At 37.4% G+C, this 22,121-nt stretch overlaps 2 protein-coding genes and 1 long non-coding RNA gene across 5 annotated transcripts in view; 1 reads left to right on the top strand and 2 right to left on the bottom strand.

Moving 5' to 3' along the window:
• Nucleotides 1-50: 50 nt before the first annotated feature.
• LOC103472720 (phosphatidylinositol 4-phosphate 5-kinase type-1 alpha-like) lies at nt 51-18,470 on the bottom strand. 2 transcript variants are annotated; one of them, XM_008422536.2, is made up of 17 exons: nt 18,311-18,470; nt 17,870-17,964; nt 15,800-15,841; nt 15,557-15,591; nt 15,269-15,355; nt 13,575-13,705; nt 13,343-13,460; nt 12,983-13,135; nt 11,017-11,316; nt 10,749-10,939; nt 9,618-9,701; nt 8,197-8,245; nt 8,033-8,117; nt 7,783-7,938; nt 7,443-7,644; nt 1,788-1,872; nt 51-1,708 (listed from the first exon to the last, which is right to left on the bottom strand). In XM_008422536.2, exons 2-17 carry the CDS (start codon nt 17,916-17,918, stop codon nt 1,640-1,642), a joined length of 1,836 nt encoding a protein of 611 aa, XP_008420758.1. In that variant the 5' UTR covers nt 17,919-17,964; nt 18,311-18,470; the 3' UTR covers nt 51-1,639. The 2 variants fall into 2 exon arrangements, with proteins under 2 accessions (XP_008420758.1, XP_008420759.1); XM_008422537.2 differs by lacking the exon at nt 15,800-15,841.
• Nucleotides 1,972-22,121, top strand: part of LOC103472719 (uncharacterized) — a 29,258-nt gene continuing 9,108 nt past the window's right edge. Inside the window, exons 1-2 of one of the 2 annotated variants that reach the window (XM_008422534.3) lie at nt 1,972-2,060; nt 3,034-3,896. Coding sequence is in view for 1 of the 2 variants with exons in the window: in XM_008422533.3 (XP_008420755.1) it covers nt 20,734-20,834 (101 nt within the window). In the remaining variant the exon portion in view is untranslated. Of the gene's footprint in view, nt 2,061-3,033; nt 3,897-20,711; nt 20,835-22,121 lie in introns of those variants that run through there. The other variant, XM_008422533.3, reaches the window with a different exon arrangement.
• Nucleotides 18,701-21,347, bottom strand: LOC145553605 (uncharacterized). Its single transcript, XR_014089659.1, has 3 exons — nt 20,949-21,347; nt 20,638-20,852; nt 18,701-20,249 (listed from the first exon to the last, which is right to left on the bottom strand). It is a non-coding gene; the product is annotated as an uncharacterized LOC145553605 (long non-coding RNA).

The raw sequence follows: 22,121 nt of genomic DNA, 5'->3' as shown, positions 1-22,121 counted from the left end.
TATATTTCATAAACAGAAATACACTTGAAAAATAAGAGAAAATAGTCCTGTGGCAGTATTTTCTTTTTTATTAAAACTGACTTTATATAAGAACAGTGTAAGTATCTGATTAGACTGCAAACATTTACAGCTACATTATTTCCAATATCATGAAGAAAGAGTGTCTGTGCATGTGTCTCACAGGGATGGACAACCCTGCACCAAGGTCAGGTGAACATCAATGAGAAAATCTCAAACATTGGCATCTGCACCTCTGTAAAAATGTTTTTGCTTTCATGCACATCACCTGACACCTGTCAGAGTAATGTTATGCAAACCAAACCAACCACATCCATGAGAAAACAAAATGATTGTACCAGCTTATAATAATGTCATTGCCTACTTTTTGGTTCCAGTCACATGATTCAAGAGAAACTGCTTTTTCGTGTAAAAATACCTCTGTTTGAACGAATTCAAGACACAAAGTACAAGATTCAGATCAGAGGTCTTTTATGAGACAGACCCCAGATCAGTGTTTGTTGAGGTGCTTCTTCACCATCCACCAATTACATTTGATCACATCTATTCAAAGTATAAAAAAACAACAATCACCTTCTTGTAAAATATAGTTTTGACCTTAGCATTAGAAGTTGTTGTTAGGATTCACAGTGTTTGAAGTCATATAGATGCATTAGAAAATTTGGTTAAATAAAAAGCTGAGAGTCCTGACTTTCCCCAGCATTATGTACATTTAAAGCAAGGCTTAAAAAGAAAAAAAAACTGCATCTTATTATAAATGAAAACAGTAATTCCTTTCAACATAAACATCTGCTGCAAAAAAAGTGTTCCACATATACATTGTATTGATTTGCTTTAAAGCAACTAAATCATGTTTAAAAAAAATCATAATTCAACTTCAGCCACTTAAGGTGAGGTCTATAAACTGTTTATAGAAAATGTGTCCAGTTATTGAGTATTGAAAGTAAAGCCAATAGAGAATGATTTTACTTGCAACACCACTTCTTGGCCATTAGGAGGCGTAAAACGTCCCAGATTTTCTAAAAAGAAGCTCCTATTAAAAATAAACGTAAGTTATTGACATCTTTCGTTCAATTCACACTTTTTGATTAGACAGCTCTTAAATACATAATATTCTTCAGTTATTTTCAAAATGTGATCACATCTAAAGATATGAAAATTGCAACAATCCTTGATGTCACTTTGGATACGTCCATCTTTTTCTGTACAATATACAATAGGATAGATACCAGCGTTTGTATTAGAACTTGCAAGAGTGATTTGGCAAATACAAAATAAGGAATGGCCTCCAAGAAGACAAATAAAGGAATAAAAGAAAAAATCCTGAAGTCACTCTGAATGCTGGTTTAAATTAGGATAAGAATAAAATATTATGACTAGATTTGAATACAGGTACTCCTGGGAGAGAAAGATAGTGTTCACTAACCATCACATTAATGTTCCCACATTTACTAGTGTCAGAACACATCTGTTCAGAAATCAATGTGCAAACGAACAGGAGCATAAACAAAAAATAAACAAACGTCCGGCTTGGTCCCAGTGATTCACTACAAGGACTTGTTAGTCCTGGTACCTCAAGGAAGACAAAGAGAGGGATGGGAATGGAGGGCTTGTAAGTAATTCAGTGTTGCTCATGAACACTTTCAACTTTATTTTCATTGAATCCTGGTTTCTGTTCCACATCTAATGCCTGTGGGGGAAAAAAGGTTTGATTAAAAAGACATAAGGTAAGCTAAAGCTGACATAAAGAAAATTTTAATTTTACTTACAGTGCCTTTTCTTTCAGTGGAAGCCATGTCATTGAGTGGGATTGGATCCTCTGTAGTAATAGGTTCTTGATCAGAAGACTGAAATCTGAAAACAAAGACGAAGTGATTTCTGGTGCAGTACCAATTACCACCAGAAGATGGCGCACAATGACGCGACTGACTATCCAGAATTATGCAGAAGAAGTTCAGTGTAAGCGTAAACTGTACAAACTAGTCAGCATCACAGCGAAGCCTTTACTCAAGAAGCTGATTTCTCAATTTCTGTTTTCACAGGTGGGCTGAGTGCAGAAGTAATAGATAAGAACCATTATTAGAAGTGTCTGTAAATTCCGGACAGTGTTTTATTGGTATCGATTCTATTTTGAGATATTTCTGTGTACTACAGTTGACTGTTAACTGCTGCTAGCCGAAATGCTAACTATTGTTAGTGTAACCGTTAATTGCCGTTGCTCTAAAAGTTATCAACCGTTAGCTTCCTTGAAAAAGTTAGGCAGGTTAACGATTGCTTCCCCCTTGATTATAGGTGATAGGGTATACAAGGTATACAATATCATATATTTATTCGAGCACTGGTCCACAGCGAGTAAAAATTACTAAGCTAAGTTCATGATTGTGTATGATGATCCAGAATCAGAATTCATTTTATTATTGTTGTGCACGAACGAAAGCACCACGAAATGTAAACAGTTTGTTTTATTTTGTGCGTAATACGTAACAGAAAATGTACAAACTGTGTAATTACTAAAATAGTAGGCTACGTTGACACAGCAGGCATATGAAGTCCAAATCCTATATTCAGATTCCCGGCAGGCCCAATTCCGATCTTTTCTTCCCCCCAAAAAAATCCGATATGTGCCACTTTCAAATGCGGATACATGTCCGATTGTTTTCAAAGCGTCTGTAGTCGTATTTTATCCAGGCTGTTATGTCATTAACGTGAGTCATGCATCATAATTGTGCACCAGAAGAAGCTGACATAAACAATAGCTGAAAATTATAATTATGAAATAAGTCTGATGGACACTTCTAAGTCCATTAAGTCTCATCTACTCATACTACTTTAATCAGTAGTGTGAACAACCAAAAAAAAAAAAAAATCGAATTTGAGTATCGACACCTGCTGTGTGAACTAGCCTTTGTTTGCATAGCATAAACGCATTAGTAACTCAGTGTACGCATAAGGTGAACAGTTAAGTCAGCATCACAGCGAAGCCATTACTCAAGAAGCTGATTTTTGTTTTCACAGAATAAAGACACTTTATTGCACACTAATCAGTGCTTCTGCCGTCACATGTGTAGCATAATCTTGCCAGGAGATAAAATAAGCTTCCTACCCAAGAACTGAACCTAGACGTGACAGGCAAGTCTACGTGGAGCAAGTACTGGATGAAATCATCACAACACTATGAACTTTAGAGAAGCCAGAACTCATCAAAGTGTGCCATTATCTAAAGCGCAGTGAAACGGGTTCAAGGGGCATGAAACAGTTGAACCTGAATCTCAAAAGTCAGAAAATGCTCCTATAAAAAAACCTGAGCAAGAACACAAGCAACTTCAGCAGGTGCAAGAAGAACATCACATCCTGGAGAAGAAAATTGGACCTTTGGGGGCAAAGGTGAGCACAATGGCAGTAATTGGCGACAAAGGCAAATCCTCCTGGAACCTACAGAGTACCTATGGTCACATTAAAGAAAGACTTTAATAAATAGAGCAAGATCGGGGAATGAGGACTTAAAGACAAGCTTTATCTCGCCAGTCTCAATAACCAGATTGAGTCAGGACTCGAGATGGGATATTCTGAGAATGAAATAATTGAAACCGTCATCAAAGCTGTCAGCCCTAGCCTTCACCTCAGAGATCTGCTTGTCACTACAAAGTTGACTTATCATTGGACCTGCAGTACATACTAATGGACATCTCCCAAACCCAAAGGAGTCTGCTCAAGCCTTTCTGTCCAGAGTAAAAGAATTAAAAGAAAATCTGCTCTGCAGGTCTGAGGAAGACGACGAAGGGGAACAGTTCAGCCCAGATTTTATCCAGCATCACTAGGTTTTAAGGACAAAGGTCTAAATCCCCAGGATATCCACAGGATGTAGGCAAACGTAATAGGTGAGTACAAAATTTCTCAAACAGCTAGTAAGAACTGAGAAGTTAATTTCGTTTTTTGTCGACAGATTGCCTTCTGTGTAGAAGTTTTAGGAAGCCATTGGATTTTATATATAGAACACAAGATGTAGGTTTACAGCATTGAAAAAAAACCCCACAAAATTGCATTGCTGTATTTTACAAATACTTATTCATTAAATTGTATTCTAACAGTACTGTGTTATCATGAAGCACAACACTTTCAAATAAGATGGCTGCTATGGCCAGTCACTTGTTGGGTGGAAGCATCAAATAATATTGTTTGTTTTTAAGAGTCGAAAACTTGTTTATTACTCTGTTGTGACTCAGACGCAGAGTCTTTTTCAATTGGCATGACTGTGAGATTGTGAAGTCTTTTCTCACCCAATGTCTAATGCAGCCAGGACTGCAGCTGACAGCGTGCACTAAAGGATTTTCAGTTGCTTACAGGCACTTTTGGGTTACTAGGATGTTTGCCTTCAGAGAAACTTGTCTTACTCAAGGAAGTTGTACATAGTCAACATAACTGGGGGGGAACATCCAGCCTCTGTTTTATAAGCAAAGATTTTTACGGCCACCAGTACCTCCTTTGTTTTCAGTAATGTTTTGCAAGTGTGATTCACTCAAGACATTTGTCAGATTTAGAACTGCATGCCTTTTAGTAGGACATGCAGACAGTTATTGTTTTCTTACATCATTAAACTGAGACATATTTATACAATCTAACAAAACAGGAACATCTGAAGTTGCAGAATAGAAAAATAAAAGAATAAAATATGTGAAACTCAATACTCCTGTATGATATTCTCATGCAGGAGTACAGTCTGTGGTTGCTCTAGAGCAGTGGTTCTTAACCTTTTTTGAGATACCGAACCCCCCAGTTGCATATGCACATTCACCGAACCCCTCTTATTCCAACCCCCCCTCCCCCAAATACTTTGTGGTATTCTGATATAGTAATGTAATTAAATTAGCTGTGTAACCACCCCCACACCACTAGAGGCAGTACCAACCCCGAAAAGATGCGACTAAGGAGCAGATTTAGACTATAGAATTTGGTCAAAACTGTGAGCTTTGCTGAAGTAATTAAAGACAAAAGTTCAAATCCATGCTGAGAGTGGAGCTCCTTCAATCAGTGCTCTTCCGCAGCACTGATTGGCAAAGCAATGTAACGTGATCCTCTGCAGCAAGTGATGGCAAAGGGGGGCGTGTCATCACGACTTTACACAAGCATGTCTTTACCTCTGCGGCAGAGGCTCCGCCGAACCCCTGAGACCGACTCATCGAACCCCTGGGGTTCGATCGAACCCAGGTTAAGAACCATTGCTCTAGAAGGATTGTTAAAACTTTGCTCCATTAAGGTAATTAACTCAACAACCCTCAAAACTCAACCATGCTTATTGGCGTCATGGTTTTTCCCATCATGTTACAATTTTTTTGCATAATACCCTCTACTTTTCTGGTATCACATCTTCGCCTTCATAGATAGCACAATAGTAATTTTTGAGTTACTGATGCTTGACGGAGCAGTTGATGCTGCTTCATCATGCTGCTCGGTTGAATACTCACTTTAAGTTGAACCTTAAGGAGCTTGCTGAATGTTTATATTTCAAAACAGAACGGCATAAAGGGCATTTTGCATTCCACATAAGACTCTGTATGGACCATTCATATTCAGGAATGGCCCGCCATCTTTATTCCTGTATCAACTGGCTCTCTTAAGGATGACCAGTGGGTGACCTCTGCTGGATGGTGGCTAACCTTACTTACTAGACTCACCTTTCCTGAAAAGATCCCTCCTCTCTCACTCTCTGTGCTCCTCTGTCCTGACTCCTACAGGTCTATAGGGTTGGTGAAGTTATTCTTATGAGTGAATTATCATTATTGTTATTATCCACTCATGACAATCACACGTGAATGAGCTCACTCCTGTTCCACTGTGCAAGCATCCATGTGTGAAGTGGGGAAAAATATCAGATGCTCCATAAGAAAGTCCACCCAAAGATAATAGATGATAAAAGAATGCACACTTCACTCTATAAACAACAGGACCTTCATGGTGCATTTCTGACTAAGTAGTTGGCTAAGCAGCAGCATTCTTTTAGCGCTGGAATGTAACTTTCTCTCATATGAAGTATGTAGCCAGTTCTTATTTGTCAAACAGGGAGCAGTTGGTTGGTTCATTAATTATATTTATGTAATGACTTTATGTTGTTAGCTGTGGGTTGAAGCTAACTTTTCTTATTACCAGCAGTGATGCTTAACACTTTCTTGAAAAACTTTAAAACATCCATTCCTCACTGAATCATGACCTGCCTGACACGGCTGGAAACAAGCCCAAAGCAGAAGGCCAGATCAAGAGTTAATTGAAGGTCTCAAAGCAGACGTGTAGGAGATAAAAAAATTATACACTCCTGATCTACATTTTAAGACCAGTTGACAAATGGAAATAATTAACATTTTGCACCGTTGGATCTTAATGCTGCAGTATGCAACTTAAAAAAGTTTTTACATATTTGTCAAAGCTTTCACTATTTTGTGACAGTATGGTATGAAGGGAAAAATTAGGGAAAAAAATAAAATAAAATAAATCTCCTCTGCCTTCTCCCAATGCTAACTAGGAACAGCCAATCAGAGCCAGGAGGCGGGTCTTGGCACCAGTCATTCCCTCACTACCTCTTTGTTTTCTGCCAATCTACAGCTTCGATGATGGCAGATAAACAGTTTTTCTGTAACTAAGTTCTTTCTCCGCCATTAGCACATCAAGTAGTGTGTACTGACAGCGCTAAAACCATGACTGACAGTGCTAAAACCTTTCTCCTGACTCTGATTGGTAGTTTCCTGAATCTGGTATTCCACTGCTTATGAACACCCTGGAAACTGATGGTAGAGTCTCCAGTTATACACTCAGCATAACAACTAAAATTCTGACCTTCTGTTTTTGACCCCTCAAAACAATTAAGGGACTTTTGTTGATTCAACTGGCATCAATCAAAGGTGTGGTATTTAGGTATTTTATTAACAAAAAACCTTACTATGAGGACCTGGACGGCTGGACCAACTGTATTTTGGTATTAATAAATGGAATTTATGAATTCAACTCACCGACTCTTCTTCAACCTCATACATCAAGAATCTAGCTGGAGAAAGGATAATTCTCTGAACACAATCAGATTCTCTATTATGATGGATGTTGTGAACTCAAGACTTAATGCTGAAAAAGAACCAAAGGCTATTTATTTATATTTACGCAACCAGGATAATGTAGCTTTTTATTTTTTAGATTTCTAAATTATGTCTCTCTTGAATTGTGTAGAATATATATCACACTATACATGGAAAAACTTTAAAAATAATTATAGTATATTTTATTACATCAGAAATACCTGGCATTTTTACAGGGCGTTTGTACATTTCAGAGCTAGTGTAACTGGATTTGAATTGGACCAGTTTGTGAAGTCCGCTGACGTGAGATTTGTTGAGAATTACTTGCTCTTTATAATTAAACCGAGATGAAAGGCTCCATCTAACCTCTGGGGGGTGCTGCTGTCGTGGTGTCTGCTGGGTGTTTCACTTCCACCTTCTCCTTCACTCATTGAGGTATCCTGAGAGTGAGACAGAGTGTGTATTGTGGGAGTGAGAGATAGAAAAGTTGGAGTTGTAGGAGTGTTGACAGCACTGCCGCTGTGGGGTAAGCTCTGCAGGAGGAGGTCAGGTCGACCAGACTGAATGCCTGGGTGGGAGAAGAGGATAAACTTGTATTACTGGATTATGAAAGCACCACTTCACATGCCAACACATGTTTTCAGCTATCAGCAAAACTTTGTTTCCCACAGTACAACTGAAGCAGCTGCGCTCTTATTTCTCTTACCGATGACTCCCTCGGTGTCCTCCTTAGTGTCAGTGCTGACTTGATGTTGGAGTGAAGGTTGCTGGTAGCTGGCTTGAGTCAATAGATAGAGCCCAGAGCCAGCAGGTTTCTTCGCAGGACCGTTAGCACGACGCTTTTTAACTGGGGAGGCTTTTACTACATGCAAGATAGTAAAGAGCAAATTAGGAGCTCAAGTTGTAAAATTGGGATATGGATATATATTTTTACAGTGATTTAACATAAACTTTACCTGGCACCTTCTTGAAAACCACATTGCTCATGAACTTTTGAAATCTCTCCGCATAAAAACTTGGTCTGTGTACCGATACAGTGTCCTGAGTGGGGAGAAAAGGTTTATGTTCAAACCTGTGTTTTCATCCACAACAAACCGACAAAGAACTTGAAACTACTCACCCCATCATGAACCAAGGATTTAAAGGAATGTTCTAGTTTCTTTACTAATCTGCAAAAAACAAAACAAACACAGATCCAAGGCCTGTTACTTAAGCGACAAGACAAAACACATTTAATTTAATTCAACATTCAATTCATTTTAAAAACACTTTACGTCAAAGGAAAATTAAATGTCATAACTCATATCTTCCAGGTATCTTCAAACAGTCATTGTGAACAGTGATGCCATGAACAGGAAGCACCTTCAATAGCAGTCAGTCTTGTAATGAATATGAAGAGGCCTCTGACTGAAGAGACTGGTCATCTATGGCAGTCTCATAATAGCCATTACAATGCAAACAGCTCAAATCTGGGCAGCAGAGAAAATGTTCCACATCGACACCAACAGTAGGCAGCCACTGCTAATCCACATCATTTGCTTTTGCCGATTTGATCGCTGTCTGGCCGTTTGGTTAGGAAGCCTGGCAGAGACATACTGGATTTGTGGATATGATCCTTGTCTATTCCATGAATCCATGAATTCTCCTTTTGAACTCCTCTGCTTTGGCGTCACAGTTCAGGTATTATCAGAGCTTTTGAGATGCTAATCAGGTGCTCCCAGTTGTAAAACTGTGGCAATAGTTATGCTTCATAGCAGCAGTCTGAGAGGAAAAGTAATTCCAGCTGCACAGTGTCCAGAACCAGAGGGAACAATTGTCCAAACATCCAAAGCCTCAACCACAAAATTATGAACAAAGTTTACAAAAATAACAAATCAGAGCTACACCAACATGCTGCCACCACCACGATTCTAGAAGCGGCAGATTCTAGAATCGTGTAGATTCAACCAAAACAATTCACACAAAATATACAGCAAAAATCAATCATATCAGTTTCATAGATTTTCAATTTCACACCAACACGCTGCCCTTCCACTCAGCTCACCATAAACTTTGCAAATATAACTACACCATTTCATAATGATGACCTTAAGTATTGGCTCTCTTTGGTACTCAAAAAAAATTTGAGTATGACAAGAGAGAACTGTCAAAATTGTGAAAATAATTGGCAACAGGGTGAAATGAACAGAACCAAACAAAACCTTTTATTTACTAAATGAAGCTCAGGGATGTCTGAGAGCTTTTGTGCACAGCTTCATTCATGCTAAGTGAACCCAGTTTAACACAACACATAGGTTTCCGTTTCATCTAAGCTGTTCACAGGGTCTGCACAAAAGTTTTTTTTTTTAGTTAAGCCCAATCCAAAGTTTTAAGTTTCTGTAAACTTATAATATTTGTGTGTGTGAGTTTCGAGTCTTGCTGCTAAAAAACAAATGATCTAGGAGCGTTTTGTTGAACTGATCTGTGTATGTATTGCTTTTTCCATGAAGGCTGTGTTTTGGTTTTCATTTACTAAACAAAGACACAAACATGCACACTCACCTATAGGACTGCAGAATGTCAATAATACCAATGTACACCAGCAGCCTCTCGCCCTTCGAGTTTCGTGCAGGGATCCCCCCGGTCCTGAAAAATGAAACACAATTAGTACACTGTTTTATTCTCAATCAAGTTTATGTACTGTACCTTCTTCAATGCTTTCAATGGAGCATTTGAATTGTTTTGGGGGTTTTTTCAGCATGGAATGTCTACACCAGACATGGGTTAAAAAAAAAAATCATACATAAAAGCTCAAATATGTACATAAATTTTCTCTCACATCTGGTTAAATGTCACCTTACAAGGTGAAGAGAAACTAAACAGTTTTTGTAGTCATCTGCAAGTTTCTGGCATTACTCTTGTTGGATGAATATGTGATCTCTGTCTGGACCTTGTGTCAGTTTATGGAGACATGAAACTGGCTTAACTGCAGACGTTTCCAATTTGTACCTTGGTGGTTTCCAAGGTTTTCTGAACACCATAAACCAGTTTTCATTCCTTATAGGGTGACATAGACATAGGTAGGTATTCTAACAGGACAATGAACCTAAACACATATCAAAAATAGTCTTGAAATGGTTAAAGCAGGGTAATAGTGAACTTTTGGAATAGGGGTGGGCATTTATCGTATCAGTTATGAAATATTTCTTCTCATAAGAATTTTAACTTATCATTGCCACGATAAATTCCAATTAATGGGTTTGTGGGCCTATGATTGCTGTACTACAGCTACATAATAATCTAAAGAAATAGTTTACAATGGTACACTAGTACCACAAAATACTGTCATAAAGTTGCAGGTCCATATCGCCCACCCTTATAGATTTAATAGCCAGATTTGTACTGAGAAACCATGTCATTTAAATGAACTTAAGTACTTTGAAACTACCGATAGGACGGTATGAATTTAGCACTATATGTAATTTGTGACATGTGAATTAGATTACATCTATATTAAATGTATATGTTTGCTTGAAATTATTGTTTTTAATATTAAATTATGCGGTTTATAATAATTGAAACCTGGAAAAATTGAAATATAGCATTTTAAAGCCCCAAATTAATACCACATTCATGTCCATAAGTGAATGTAACCTTCTGACCAGAACTCAAGACCTTCTCATTTTCACTCACTGGTCCACTGGCTCCACTCCTCCCGTTTCAGTCTGGATGGCCTCAATAGCTGTGCTGTACAGGGACTTCTGGACTTGCGGCCTCATGGCTCCTTCTGCTGCTGCTTCTGTATTTTGCTCTCGACAGGCCTGATCTAAATTATGAATTCCCACTAGCAGACTGTAGTCCATTATCTTGAAACTTTGCAACAGCTGAAACCAAGTCGAACAAACCAAGTCATGAAAAACACCCACATTAAACTAATAGTAGACTATTTATATATTCTTACCAGACAGTCTCTCTGAATAGTTTTACAAACAGCATTGTGCGTGTCTGCCTCCAGGAATAAACCGTCACTCATGTCCTGCATAAAATCCAGGTCCTTGAATGTGGGAACAGCCTTTTCCCTCTCTTTGGGATTGGCTCGTCGCTTATGAGTGGAGCCTTTCAGATCAAATTTGACGTGCATCCGTACCGAACTGGGCAGCAGATTGTTCATTACTACAATGCGGATGTTTTTACCGGCTGCTTGGACGCAGTACAGCCCATAAAACTTTGGTAATAATGTCCTCTTGTTCTGGTTCAAGTTCTACAGAAGAAGAGAAATCACAGAAGAAGGCCATTAAAAATTTACTTCCAAACATACATAATTATTTTAGTTATTAATCTATTGATTAATCAGATAAATAAAACATTGGCACATACTGCAGGTTTTTCATTAAACCATTTTTATACAAGATTAGAAATGCATTTAAAAAATGAAAATAATTCAAATCATTTTTTAAAATGAGAAAATATAAATTTTATTGCAAAGATGCAATAACATAGGCATTCCTTTCGTATACGCCTGATCATTTATAGCAAAGGATGAATCTGCAGATAAGAATACTTGTAACAACCCCCGGTGCTTGACTTAGCATCAATAATGTATGGCTGATCTATATTTTTGGATTACCGATTAATAATTGGATAGCAAAAGGTGTTTAGTTGTTTTTTTTTTTGGTTTGTAGAGAAAAAAAAGCTAACCCTTTGCCACAATCCTTTGATTAAGGAGTTTAGAACATATTCACAGACAAAGGTAAATTCTTAACTGCAAATGTTTTTTGTACAATTTTGGCTTAATTGTTGCCCTTAGTATGTTGTTCTTTCAGCAGTTGTCATTTTTGAGTTTGCATACCCCAGTTAACAATTTTTCAATTACTAAATTTGTTGACAATTATTTCAATAATCAAAAGAACCCTATTAATTGTTTCAGCCCTAATTGTAAGTTAGTCTGAGTTCTCCTGATGGCCATCTGAACAATTGTACAACCTAAAGACACCCTTAGTAAAGAAAAATACTCTCCTTTGTTTTGTGTGTCAGGACACAATCTTTACTGTAAGATATAAGATTATTTTTAAATCATCCTTGATTGTAGAAAATCAGAAATATGTTGAAACATCCTCCTGATAACAGTGTGAACCATATAAGATTTTTCCACCTGTATAGAATCTCTTGGTTACTTCACTAAGATCATTGCTGTAGTCTTTCCATCTTGGCATTGTGTTAAACACCTAATTGCTCCAGAACAGCAAACTGACCAAAATCCTGCCTCCTTAGAAGCAGACACAGATGAAGATCATCAAGTAAGCTAATTATTGCTCTCTTAAATTATATGGAAGCAAAGTAGGGTGTACTTAGTTTTTCTACACAAAGTTATTTCTCTTGTCAATCTCTTTAGAGTAAAATAATTGTAGAATATGGGCATGTTTACAACAGAGGTTTTGATTTGGTCCACTAGGTATTTTATTATTAGAAAAATCACGTGAAGCCAGTATTAAATGGTAAATGGTCAGTCAGTGTTATCACTAAATATTGCAATGACACATTATTTGCATTGTGGTTCTATTCCTTGAAGCCAACAATATAAGCATAGACTTTGATCTTATCAGATAACTGAAAGGAAAATCAACAGTATTTTTTAATCATCTCATGTTTCCTGTTACAAATATGTCAGGAGAAAATTATCACTACAAAGAGAAGTATACTGCAACACATCTTGTGTCTTAAACTACGCTATTTCTCAATCCTATCCTCTGTATTTATGACTCAGCCGATTCAAAGGAATGTAGTACTTCAACCTCAATTCGACAGAACCCTGGTAATTACCTTCTGATGCAAATAAGGCATTTATGAGTTGGGAAAAATTCAACACATGCAAGACCGTCTACCCTGAGACCCAGCTTGAGAAAAGTGTGCATTGAATCAGATCTTACCATAAAGTATCCCGGAAGCAGTTTTTGAAGAAACTCTGCCTCTTTGTGCTGCACTGTCTTAACAATGAATTCATCGTCACTCGAGAGGTAGAACAGAGATCCGCTGGCCCCGGAACTCGACAACTCGATCAAAGGCTCGTTACACAGAGAATACTGTAAATAAATCAGAGTAAAGTATGACAATAAGAACTGAAAAAGAACACTAACTCTAAAAATAGTAACACCAACTCTAAAATTAGTAACGCTAATAGGTGGAAAAAGCCCCGCCTCTCTCGTGCCAAAACTCCATTGCTCTCTGGTTACCCATTATCCTCATTCTTTTCATTATTCAGTAATCCTGAATAATGTGGACAGACATACCATGTAGTCATCAGGCCGGATGCCAAACATCTCTCTGAAGTAACGAAAGGCGATTGGAGCGTATGTTTTGAACCTGAAGTCTCCGTAGTGATGACCCGGTGTCAGGTTACTGCCTTCGCTGCCAGAAAATGACAAAACCGGGACATTAATTTTCTCAACACAGACAACAAATAAAAAGAAATTGATCCGCATGAGACAACAAACTCCTTGCTAAATAATTCTCCAAACTCACCAGGGAAAGAAGATGCTTTCCACGACTTCAAAGTCTTGCAGCAGCACATCTCTCTCAGGTTTCTGGTTCAAGCTGCCCACCGTGTGTGTGATGCCCAACTGTATGGCCGCTTTAAGAGTGGAAGATGTTGTCTGGATAGAAGGAAATACTTGCATGTTTCAATGTACGATAAAAGACTAGATGTTACCGATGGTTTATGAATGTAAGCTATAAATTTATACACATTTGAAATTGTGAAACGTTGAAATCATACCATTGATAGAAGAATACATCTCAGGAACGACCTTATTACAGTGGCAATAATCAGCTTAATAATAATGACTAATAATAAAAGCCACATTTAAATAAAACTTGATAAGATAGAAACATATTTAATTTTAAACTCCAGCACTGTTAAAGTATTGATACTCCTTGAACTTTTCCACTGTTACAGTACAGCCACAAACTTCACAGTATTTTTGATTGTTTATGTTGACAGGCAAACACTAAGTAGTGCATAAATGTGAAGTGGGAGCATGGTTTTCTAAATATCACCAAGTTAGATTTTAAAAAGCGTTAACAGGCATTTGTACTCAGCCTCGGTTACCCCTAAAATAAAATCCACAGCAGCAAAGTGGCTGCAGAAGTCGCCATATTAGTAAATAGTTATTAATCTTATTTATGAAGGCCTCACAGGTTTGTTGGAGAACATAAGTGAACACAGCAGACAGACCAGGAAGTAGTTTAAAGCAGAACTGGGTTATAAATCAATATCTAAAGCGTTGAAATTCTCAGACTGTTTAAAGCATAGCCAAAGATTTAAAGAGTGTGACAAAACCACAATACTGCCAAAGGCAACGCACCTGAACTGACAAGGCTGGCATTAAGAGCATTAATTAGAAGCAGCCACGCAGGTGTTCAGTCAGGTGCGAACTCAGGTGTTTACAGATACATTATGCTGGGCTAAATACAGCTTCCATTAATTAGCACCATGCAGTTTTCAGTGGCATTTGCTGTTGTTAGATATGCATATTCATTGTTGTGTTATCTAGCTTCTCGTTTTTCTTTCTCTCTTTCCGCCGGCGTAGAAACAGATTCCAGATATGTTTGAATGTATCCTATGTATTCTCTACATCCTTCTTCCTCTCTTATTTTTTTTTAGCTTTCGGTCTTTCTCCACCACCTGTTCTACTTTCTCTTTATTCTCTTGTTCGTCGCGACTGACACAATCACGGAGCAAGTTCTAAAAAAGTGAGAGTTTTTTCTAAATGTACATCAAGCGAAGCATCAGAGCAAAAGTCACATTGCTCCATTTGTGAGAGTAAAAGTGTCTGGCCTCTTTTTGGCACTCAGACATCAATTCTGCTTGTTAAACTGTCAGATAGGACATGATTTAAAAACAAGCGTGCCAAGATAAGATTGGAAGAACTGGAGATCCACCGTTCATGTGGATGAATCTACAAGCTGCTATCCTCCTCACAAACCTGAAAGGTGGCAAGAAAAAATTGACCCTTTTTAACATTTTCATCAGTAAAACCTTTTTGAAACGATGCATCATGATCCCTCCACTTCACAATTATATACTACTTTTCGTTGGTCTGAAGGGGTGAATACTTTTGCAAGGGATTATAAGATTATATGTCACAAGCACTAGCTGAAATCCAGACACTAAGAAGTTCTGCTGGCTCTTAAAGAGCTACTATCTATAATGGCACCTTTTTGTAGACGGTCTCCCCCGTGGGATCAACTCCCCGATGGCCGATGGTTTTTTTCAGGGCCTGAGACGTGCCAATGCTCGGACCCTGTCAGTCCAAACACAAGACAGCTGAAAGTCAGGCAGGGCAAAGAAATCTTGAGTCTGAAGCAATAAGCACCATTTTTATGTTTCATACAGGAAGGAGAAGATGGGATGTCAGCAAAATGTTGCTAAACTCCATACTGTCGAGGTAATTTGTGTCTATGTGTCCCAACTGATAGTTTCCAGCTAATGTGTTGCGGCTCACCTCTGAAGCAACATTTTTTCGGTTCCCAGTCGAGTCTGCAGGCAGAAGAGGGAAGAAACACATGTTACGTAAAAATCGTTTAAAAAAAAAAAATGGGGACAATTAGGTAACCAAGCAAAGGCAGTTTCTTAACTGGACGTAATTATTTTGTGCAACACAGCTTCAACTGTCATTCCTTACAATAAAAAGCAGACATTGCAGCTGGGCTCCAACACAAACATGCAGACCAACCTCATTCGTTACCTTTGAGAGAAGACAGTGCCCTCCAAAACTGACCCGTCAGGTCTTTGAGTGCAGTGGAAGGAATTAAACCAGTATTAAAAAAACCAATTCAAACTGTGCCAATGAGGAACAAAGAAACATTTTCTAGAAACTGAAACACAGACAGGTGTCTCCAGCACAGGTAGTTCTCTTTTCAAATGTTTTTTTTTTTAAGTAAATAATAATTGGATTATTATTAATTCTGAAATCTGCAGTTTTTAAAAATAATTTGTTGTGTTTTGGGCTTTTTGAGCTCGGACTGCAGTCGGAAGTAACATGTTTCCCATGTGATTAGGTGTGACCCATTTAGATTGGATCTGACACGTTTCTGGCTCAGCGACTCTTTTTAAATCTGCCTTTGTTACTTTTGTTTTGGCTACCTGTTATTTTGTTTTTTTAAGCCTTTTGTGACTCTTACCTTGAAATGTGCTATATAAATAAAGTTTTACTTAGTATTGGTCAGTAAATACAATGAAAACACTGTTTGATTAGATATGATTTACTGGGGAATTTTCTTCTTTTTTCCTCCTCCAGTGTTTAATTTCCCTACATAGATTCATGGGTTTCCTTTCAGCATTTTTATATCATTGACTCCAATTCAGAATTATTTTTTTAACATAGTAACATCTCAGTTTGATTTCTGTTTTTAAGTTGTTTTCATTGCTTTGTGTTGAAGCCCTTACAAAATATCCCGTTTCATTGTTTCCCTTGCAGGAAACAATGAAACTTTCCATTTACCAAATATTTACTTTTTTGACAGATTTCAAAACCACTTGACATAAAAAATAGACGATCAAAATAACTAAAGTTGGTAACTTTTTCACAGCTCTGGGCTTGGGTAATACTAGTCCTACAAGATTCAAATTTGCAATTTAGTTTTGGGGGGAAAATATCAACCCTTTGTGTTTGTGTTGTGTTTTTCTTACTGGCAGTTAAGAGATTAAAATTTCAGAAAAAAAAAGTTGAATATTTACAATCAAAAATAAATTAAAAATAAACTCTAGGGCATTTTTGTTATTTTAGTATTTTATTTAGAGACAATTTTTCCCACTAAAGTTCAACTATACATATATCAGACTGGAAAATGTATTTTAATAAAAATAAATAACTTCTTTTTCACTTACTGAATTAAAGAACAAAAAAACATGAATATTTGATATGCAAACTGACAACTTAAGAGAGAAAAAAAAGAAAGAAGTTAGAGAATGTGCAATTAATACTTTCATGGCATGCATTTTTGTGTCCAAAGGGACGCAGTACGGGCTGCACAATAAGGACCTAAAAGTTAATCCTGATATTTTGTTTTATGTAATTTGCAAACGGTAGAAGAGATGATAACAAATATCTAAAACTCAATGCTGTCTTTTTGGGCTGGAAAGGCAGTTGCATTAAGTGTTGCAGTTTCTTACTAACAGCACACAATAAAAGATCAAATCTCAAATATTAAAAAAAGCGAAGACCAAAGATTTGACAGAGATAATTTTAACATAGGCCAGGGCTACTCTTTGAAACAGATGAGTCTAAAACTAGATATTTCTACACCAGAACAGAGGATGTTTGGTGTAAACACAATGCAGCATTCCAGGAAAAGAACTTTACCCCAGCTCTGAGGCACAGAGCTGAACGAGTCAGAATGTAGAAATAGTTTGTTGCAGAAAAATAAAAAAAATAAATGGGGAGACCTAGGCAGAAACAAGAGACCCATTGTTTAATGTTTTTGGGATGCTCTGAGATACTTGAAATAGGTTGTATATGCAAGAAACCCCTGGAATACCTGATATCTGAAAGAAAGGCATGGGACAAACCTTCCTAAGATTCAGATTGAGGTCAGAGATATGTTGATAGCTAAAAGAACCATGTCTCTTTAAGTTATTTCAGCCAGAGGGAGTAAGATAAGGGGGAGGAGGGAGCACTGACTTCTCAGATGATGAAAATATTTACCCTAGACAAACTTTAAGAGTTACGTATAATCAAATCATGTACTTGTAACTTTTGGCTTAAATTACGCAATAAAAATAAAAGAATATATGTGAAAATCAGCCCTGAACTTACTGGAAGAGTGGCCCTGAAGACCTGGAGGCTCCTCAGATGCTGTGGCCATTCAGACAGAAAACCAGACTTGGTTCAAATGAAACTCGGGTCTGGATCTGGGCAGACAAGCAGAACCTCATCAATAACAAGATAATCCTGTTAAAACTGGACTAAAAACTAGCCACGTTGACTAACTCTGGGTATGTGGAATCTTAACATAGGATGGGCAAAACTTTCTGTAACTACAATAACACATAATTTTTGTTTAAACTGTGCCTACAAGTGTAAAAAAAAATAAGAGCGTGAACGATAAAAGCAGAACATATTGTAGGTTACTGTGAGTGCTAACTGGATCACTGGGTGGCGACGTCTACAGACGAGGCTAACCGCTAACACCACTTTAACCAACAGCGCTAAAGCTATGAATAACAAAAAGAAGTAAAGTCTTAATGGTCAACTTACCCGAGAATCTGGTGACGGCGTTCTACGGCCTTCCACAAAAAGAATAAACCGCCCTCTAAAAGTTAGGATTCCCACAAAACACGTAAACAAGGAAGCAATGCGGATGCGGCAGTTTCTGTGAGTGGCTCAAATCGAGCGCACACCGCGCTTCCGGTAATTCCTGGTACTTTCACAATAAAAGACCCACTCATCCTGTACTGTCTTGCCAAGTTTTTCAGCAACTTGATGTAAAATTAGCTGGAAGTGTTTTTTTGTTTTATATCATTGCTGATGAACAATAATAGTTGTTTGATTGTGAAATATAGTTAATGAAGGTTAATTACACTTCTCAGTGTGGTGTATTTTGGCATTACAATAGTTATGTAAACAGTAAAATAAAAGCATAAATTTACAAATGCAGAATTTCACAAAATAATTTATTCATAAAGAACATTATTTATTTTAGAAGCACATTGAAGGAAAAAACAAACACTTATTCTGGGCAAATTACATCATAACAGTTATGAAAATATGAGCTAAACAGCTGGCATCAGCAAACATGACGTCAGACAAGCAAGTTTCAACAGATTTTGATGTCGACATTTCTGTCTTCAGTTTGCACTGCACTTGAAATGGGCTCCACCTTACATGTTTGCACGAGAGTTGGCATTATGGAAACAATCTAAGAAAGTGAAGCTAAAGTAATTATGGGCCATTGACAATGATCATCTTCAGAACTTTGCTTGGACTCTGTTTGATTTTTACATTTAGAAACATAAATAAATTCAGATTTTAGCTGAACTGGTCGAACTGGATGAAAAATCAGTCTCTTTTTGTAGCATCATTGCTACTCATGATCTCTTTCAAAGTTCTAAACAATCTCATTGTTTTTTAGCTTTTTCACCAAAAGAAATGAAAGAAAATGTTGAGATCAACAGTCTTTGTCCTTCTACTATGAGTTTGGAACCAGAAAAACTGATCTCATTGTTATTCATTCTCTATGTTCTCGACCACTCGCCACACACAAGTATTTTTATGCAGATTGTGCCAAAGAACTAGCCCTTATTAATGAAGTATTTTGAATCAAATTGAACATTATTTTACATATAAGATATGTTGAGAAACATATCTTATATGTATAGTAAAGTACTAAAAGCAGTAGTAATTAGAGAAATATGTTGAATCAAGAAAAGTTTCACAAGTAGTGGCTTGTTTATGCTTTTATATTGAAAATGCATGAAACAGGAAGTGTAGTTGCTTCCTATACATTGGTTAAAGTGGTTTGAGTTGCTCTGGTTCTCTTCTATGCATAATAAATTGAAAACAGTCAAAGTAAAAAAAATAATTTATTTGTTATGTACGCACCACATTTCTGCATCGGATTAGACAGACCTTTACACTTTCTTGCAGATGTATTAAATTTCTTTTAACAATCAAAGACCAGCCGGCAGTCTGTCACTGGCTTTACAGAAGCTCCAGTTGAAACAAAATCCATGTCAGAATTTTCAGAGTGCATTTAATAAATATAGAAGTGTGAAATTAATGAAAGAACAGTTTTGTAAAAGTGGTAACAATACGCATGAAAACTAAACTGCATATTTTGAAATGTGGTGTTCATTATTTCTTGAAAATTTCAGAATAGAAAAAAGTAACTCAGTCAGACCACCATCTACACTCTTGTTCTGACTGCCTAGGCGAGATAGAAGATATGGATAAGCAGTAAAGATAGTAATTTGCTTTATTGGGCTTTCCTTTGCTCTCTATTGACGGGAATGATTATATTATCTGTCATATTTAACATGCCCTCTGGTTGAAGGTGAACCCTGGCTCTGGGGACTTGGTTCGGCAAGTCACTGTCGAAGCAGCTCCATCGAGCTTCACCTTTGTATTCAAAGCACTCGCATACCAATGTCTTGGTGGAAAATTCTTCCTCGCAGAATTGGGAGAGGAATAGTGACCACTGTGAAGAAGAAAGAAAAAATTACTGGCATATAGTTGAAGAGAGATTTTCATGCAAGAAAAGCTCCATCAAGAATAATATCTCTTTAGGAATTGTTCTTGATTATTTATAGTTAAAAAAAGAGAGAAATGAATCAAATTAAAGGTCTAAAACGTTTTTTTGACCATGTCAAAAACAAGTTTGCGCAAAAGAAAACATCCAAAGACTAGCTCCTTTCATAAACATATTAGGAGTGGTTCAGTCATTGTATAGCATTGAATGTAAATGGCAAACAGTAGGGCTCTTGTTATTAAATAAATATGAAGTGAGAACTCTGAGATCTTCAAGCCCTAGATCTATCAGTCATAGATAGTAAAACAAATTCCTCTCCCACTTCTCTAGTACTTACCGCTTGTTGGGTGCAGCACAGTTCTTCTTCTGGCTTTCCACAGCATAAACTCTACCATGACTCCAGGCGGTTGATGGACTTTCCACAGCGGACAAAATGGCTGGCACCGGACCGAGGAAAGTAGATTGGAAGGTATCTGGGATGGCAATGACGTTTCTGGCAGATGGCACCGATATTCAGAAAAGTAGGAGCAGCAGGTGGGTACGTCTTTGTCTCTGAGAAACAGAAGATGAAGCAACAAAAAGACTAAAAGCAGTGAAGATGTAAGATTGTGATTAGTTCAAACGATTGAGAAGTCTAAAATATGCTACCTCCCTGATCAAAACACAGAGGAGCTGTCAGGGCAATCATCAAAAAGCCAATGGGGCCTCTAGCTGAAGTCATGGTTGTGTGATGTTGCGGTGCGATCCTGAGTCTGTTAAGGTAGGTTCCTCTCGAACTAGGTCTGTGATGGGATCACTGACCAATTTATATTCATAAACATTCACTGGAGAAGAATGTGTGTGCGGGAAGAAGTGTCTGAAAGGTTAAAGTGGGAGTGGAGTGTTTGAAGAAATGTGGTTTCTGTATGGGGCAGGAGGGATGGAGGATGGGCAACATGTTGCCGGGAAGTGATGATAAAACAAATGTCAGTCTAAGTAGGAGATGCTTTTGCTGATATTTTCAAGGACAGTTTGAAAAGTCTCCAGCTGAGGGTAGAAAAAAGCCTGCTGGTATAAAAAACACTAAGAGGACAACATAATGGAGACACACTGGTCACTTTTTTAGGTACACATTGCTAGTGGTGGTAACACCACATTTGATGGTTTGTACATAAGAATGACACCTGTCATGAACATGAAGGAGTCTTCATGAATGTCTAAAACAGTTGTCATGAAGTTAAATAATCATTCGGTAAATAATGGCACTTTTAACGCAAAGTTGCTTTAAAAACTGGATTGAAAGTCCAGTAAAAGTGCCAACTTTGCATTAAAGTGTCATTATTTACAAGATAATACAAAGTTGGCACTTTTAATGACAGTGTCATGTCAGTCTTATGCTCACCCCGTCAAATAAAGTGTTACCCTATTGGTAACAATATTGGCTTGAGGTCACTGGACTGCAGTGAGCTCATTTTCATGTTCAAGAACCCAGTTTGAGATTATTTAAACTTTATTAACATGGTGGGTTTTTTTTGTAAGAAGCAGCCATCACAGGATGGGTGAATTATGGTGATAAAAGAGAATGGATCCGTGCTTTGATGCTGTTAAGCTAAGCTGAAATTTTAACTCATCAGACCAGATTGTCTATTTTGTTGAGCTGTTTTAATAATATAAACTAATTTTTCTGTTCTTAGCTAAGATGATTGGCAGACACTATGGTCTTCTACAGCTGTTACCCATCGGCTTTGACGTTTTATGTTTTATACCTTCGTAGATGCAGATATTGAGTGATTACTTGAGCTACAATTTATCTCATCTAGAACTATTTTGCTCAATCTCTTC

This window comes from Poecilia reticulata, chromosome 11, assembly GCF_904066995.2.
Source record: "Poecilia reticulata chromosome 11, P_reticulata-male-v2, whole genome shotgun sequence".
Lineage (NCBI taxonomy): Eukaryota > Metazoa > Chordata > Actinopteri > Cyprinodontiformes > Poeciliidae > Poecilia > Poecilia reticulata.
Note: the sequence above shows the minus strand (reverse complement) of the source record. Positions and strands in the feature narration are given on the sequence as shown.

What these genes read in the sequence shown, in the direction of transcription:
- LOC103472720 (XM_008422536.2), bottom strand. Translation starts at nt 17,918, where the DNA reads ATGGCCACAGCATCTGAGGAGCCTCCAGGTCTTCAGGGCCACTCTTCC. An exon ending in GGCACTGTCTTCTCTCAAAG is followed by an intron (nt 15,592 to 15,799) that starts GTAACGAATGAG and finishes TTCTGCCTGCAG; the next exon opens with ACTCGACTGGGAACCGAAAA. An exon ending in TGCTTCCGGGATACTTTATG is followed by an intron (nt 11,317 to 12,982) that starts GTAAGATCTGAT and finishes CTTCTTCTGTAG; the next exon opens with AACTTGAACCAGAACAAGAG.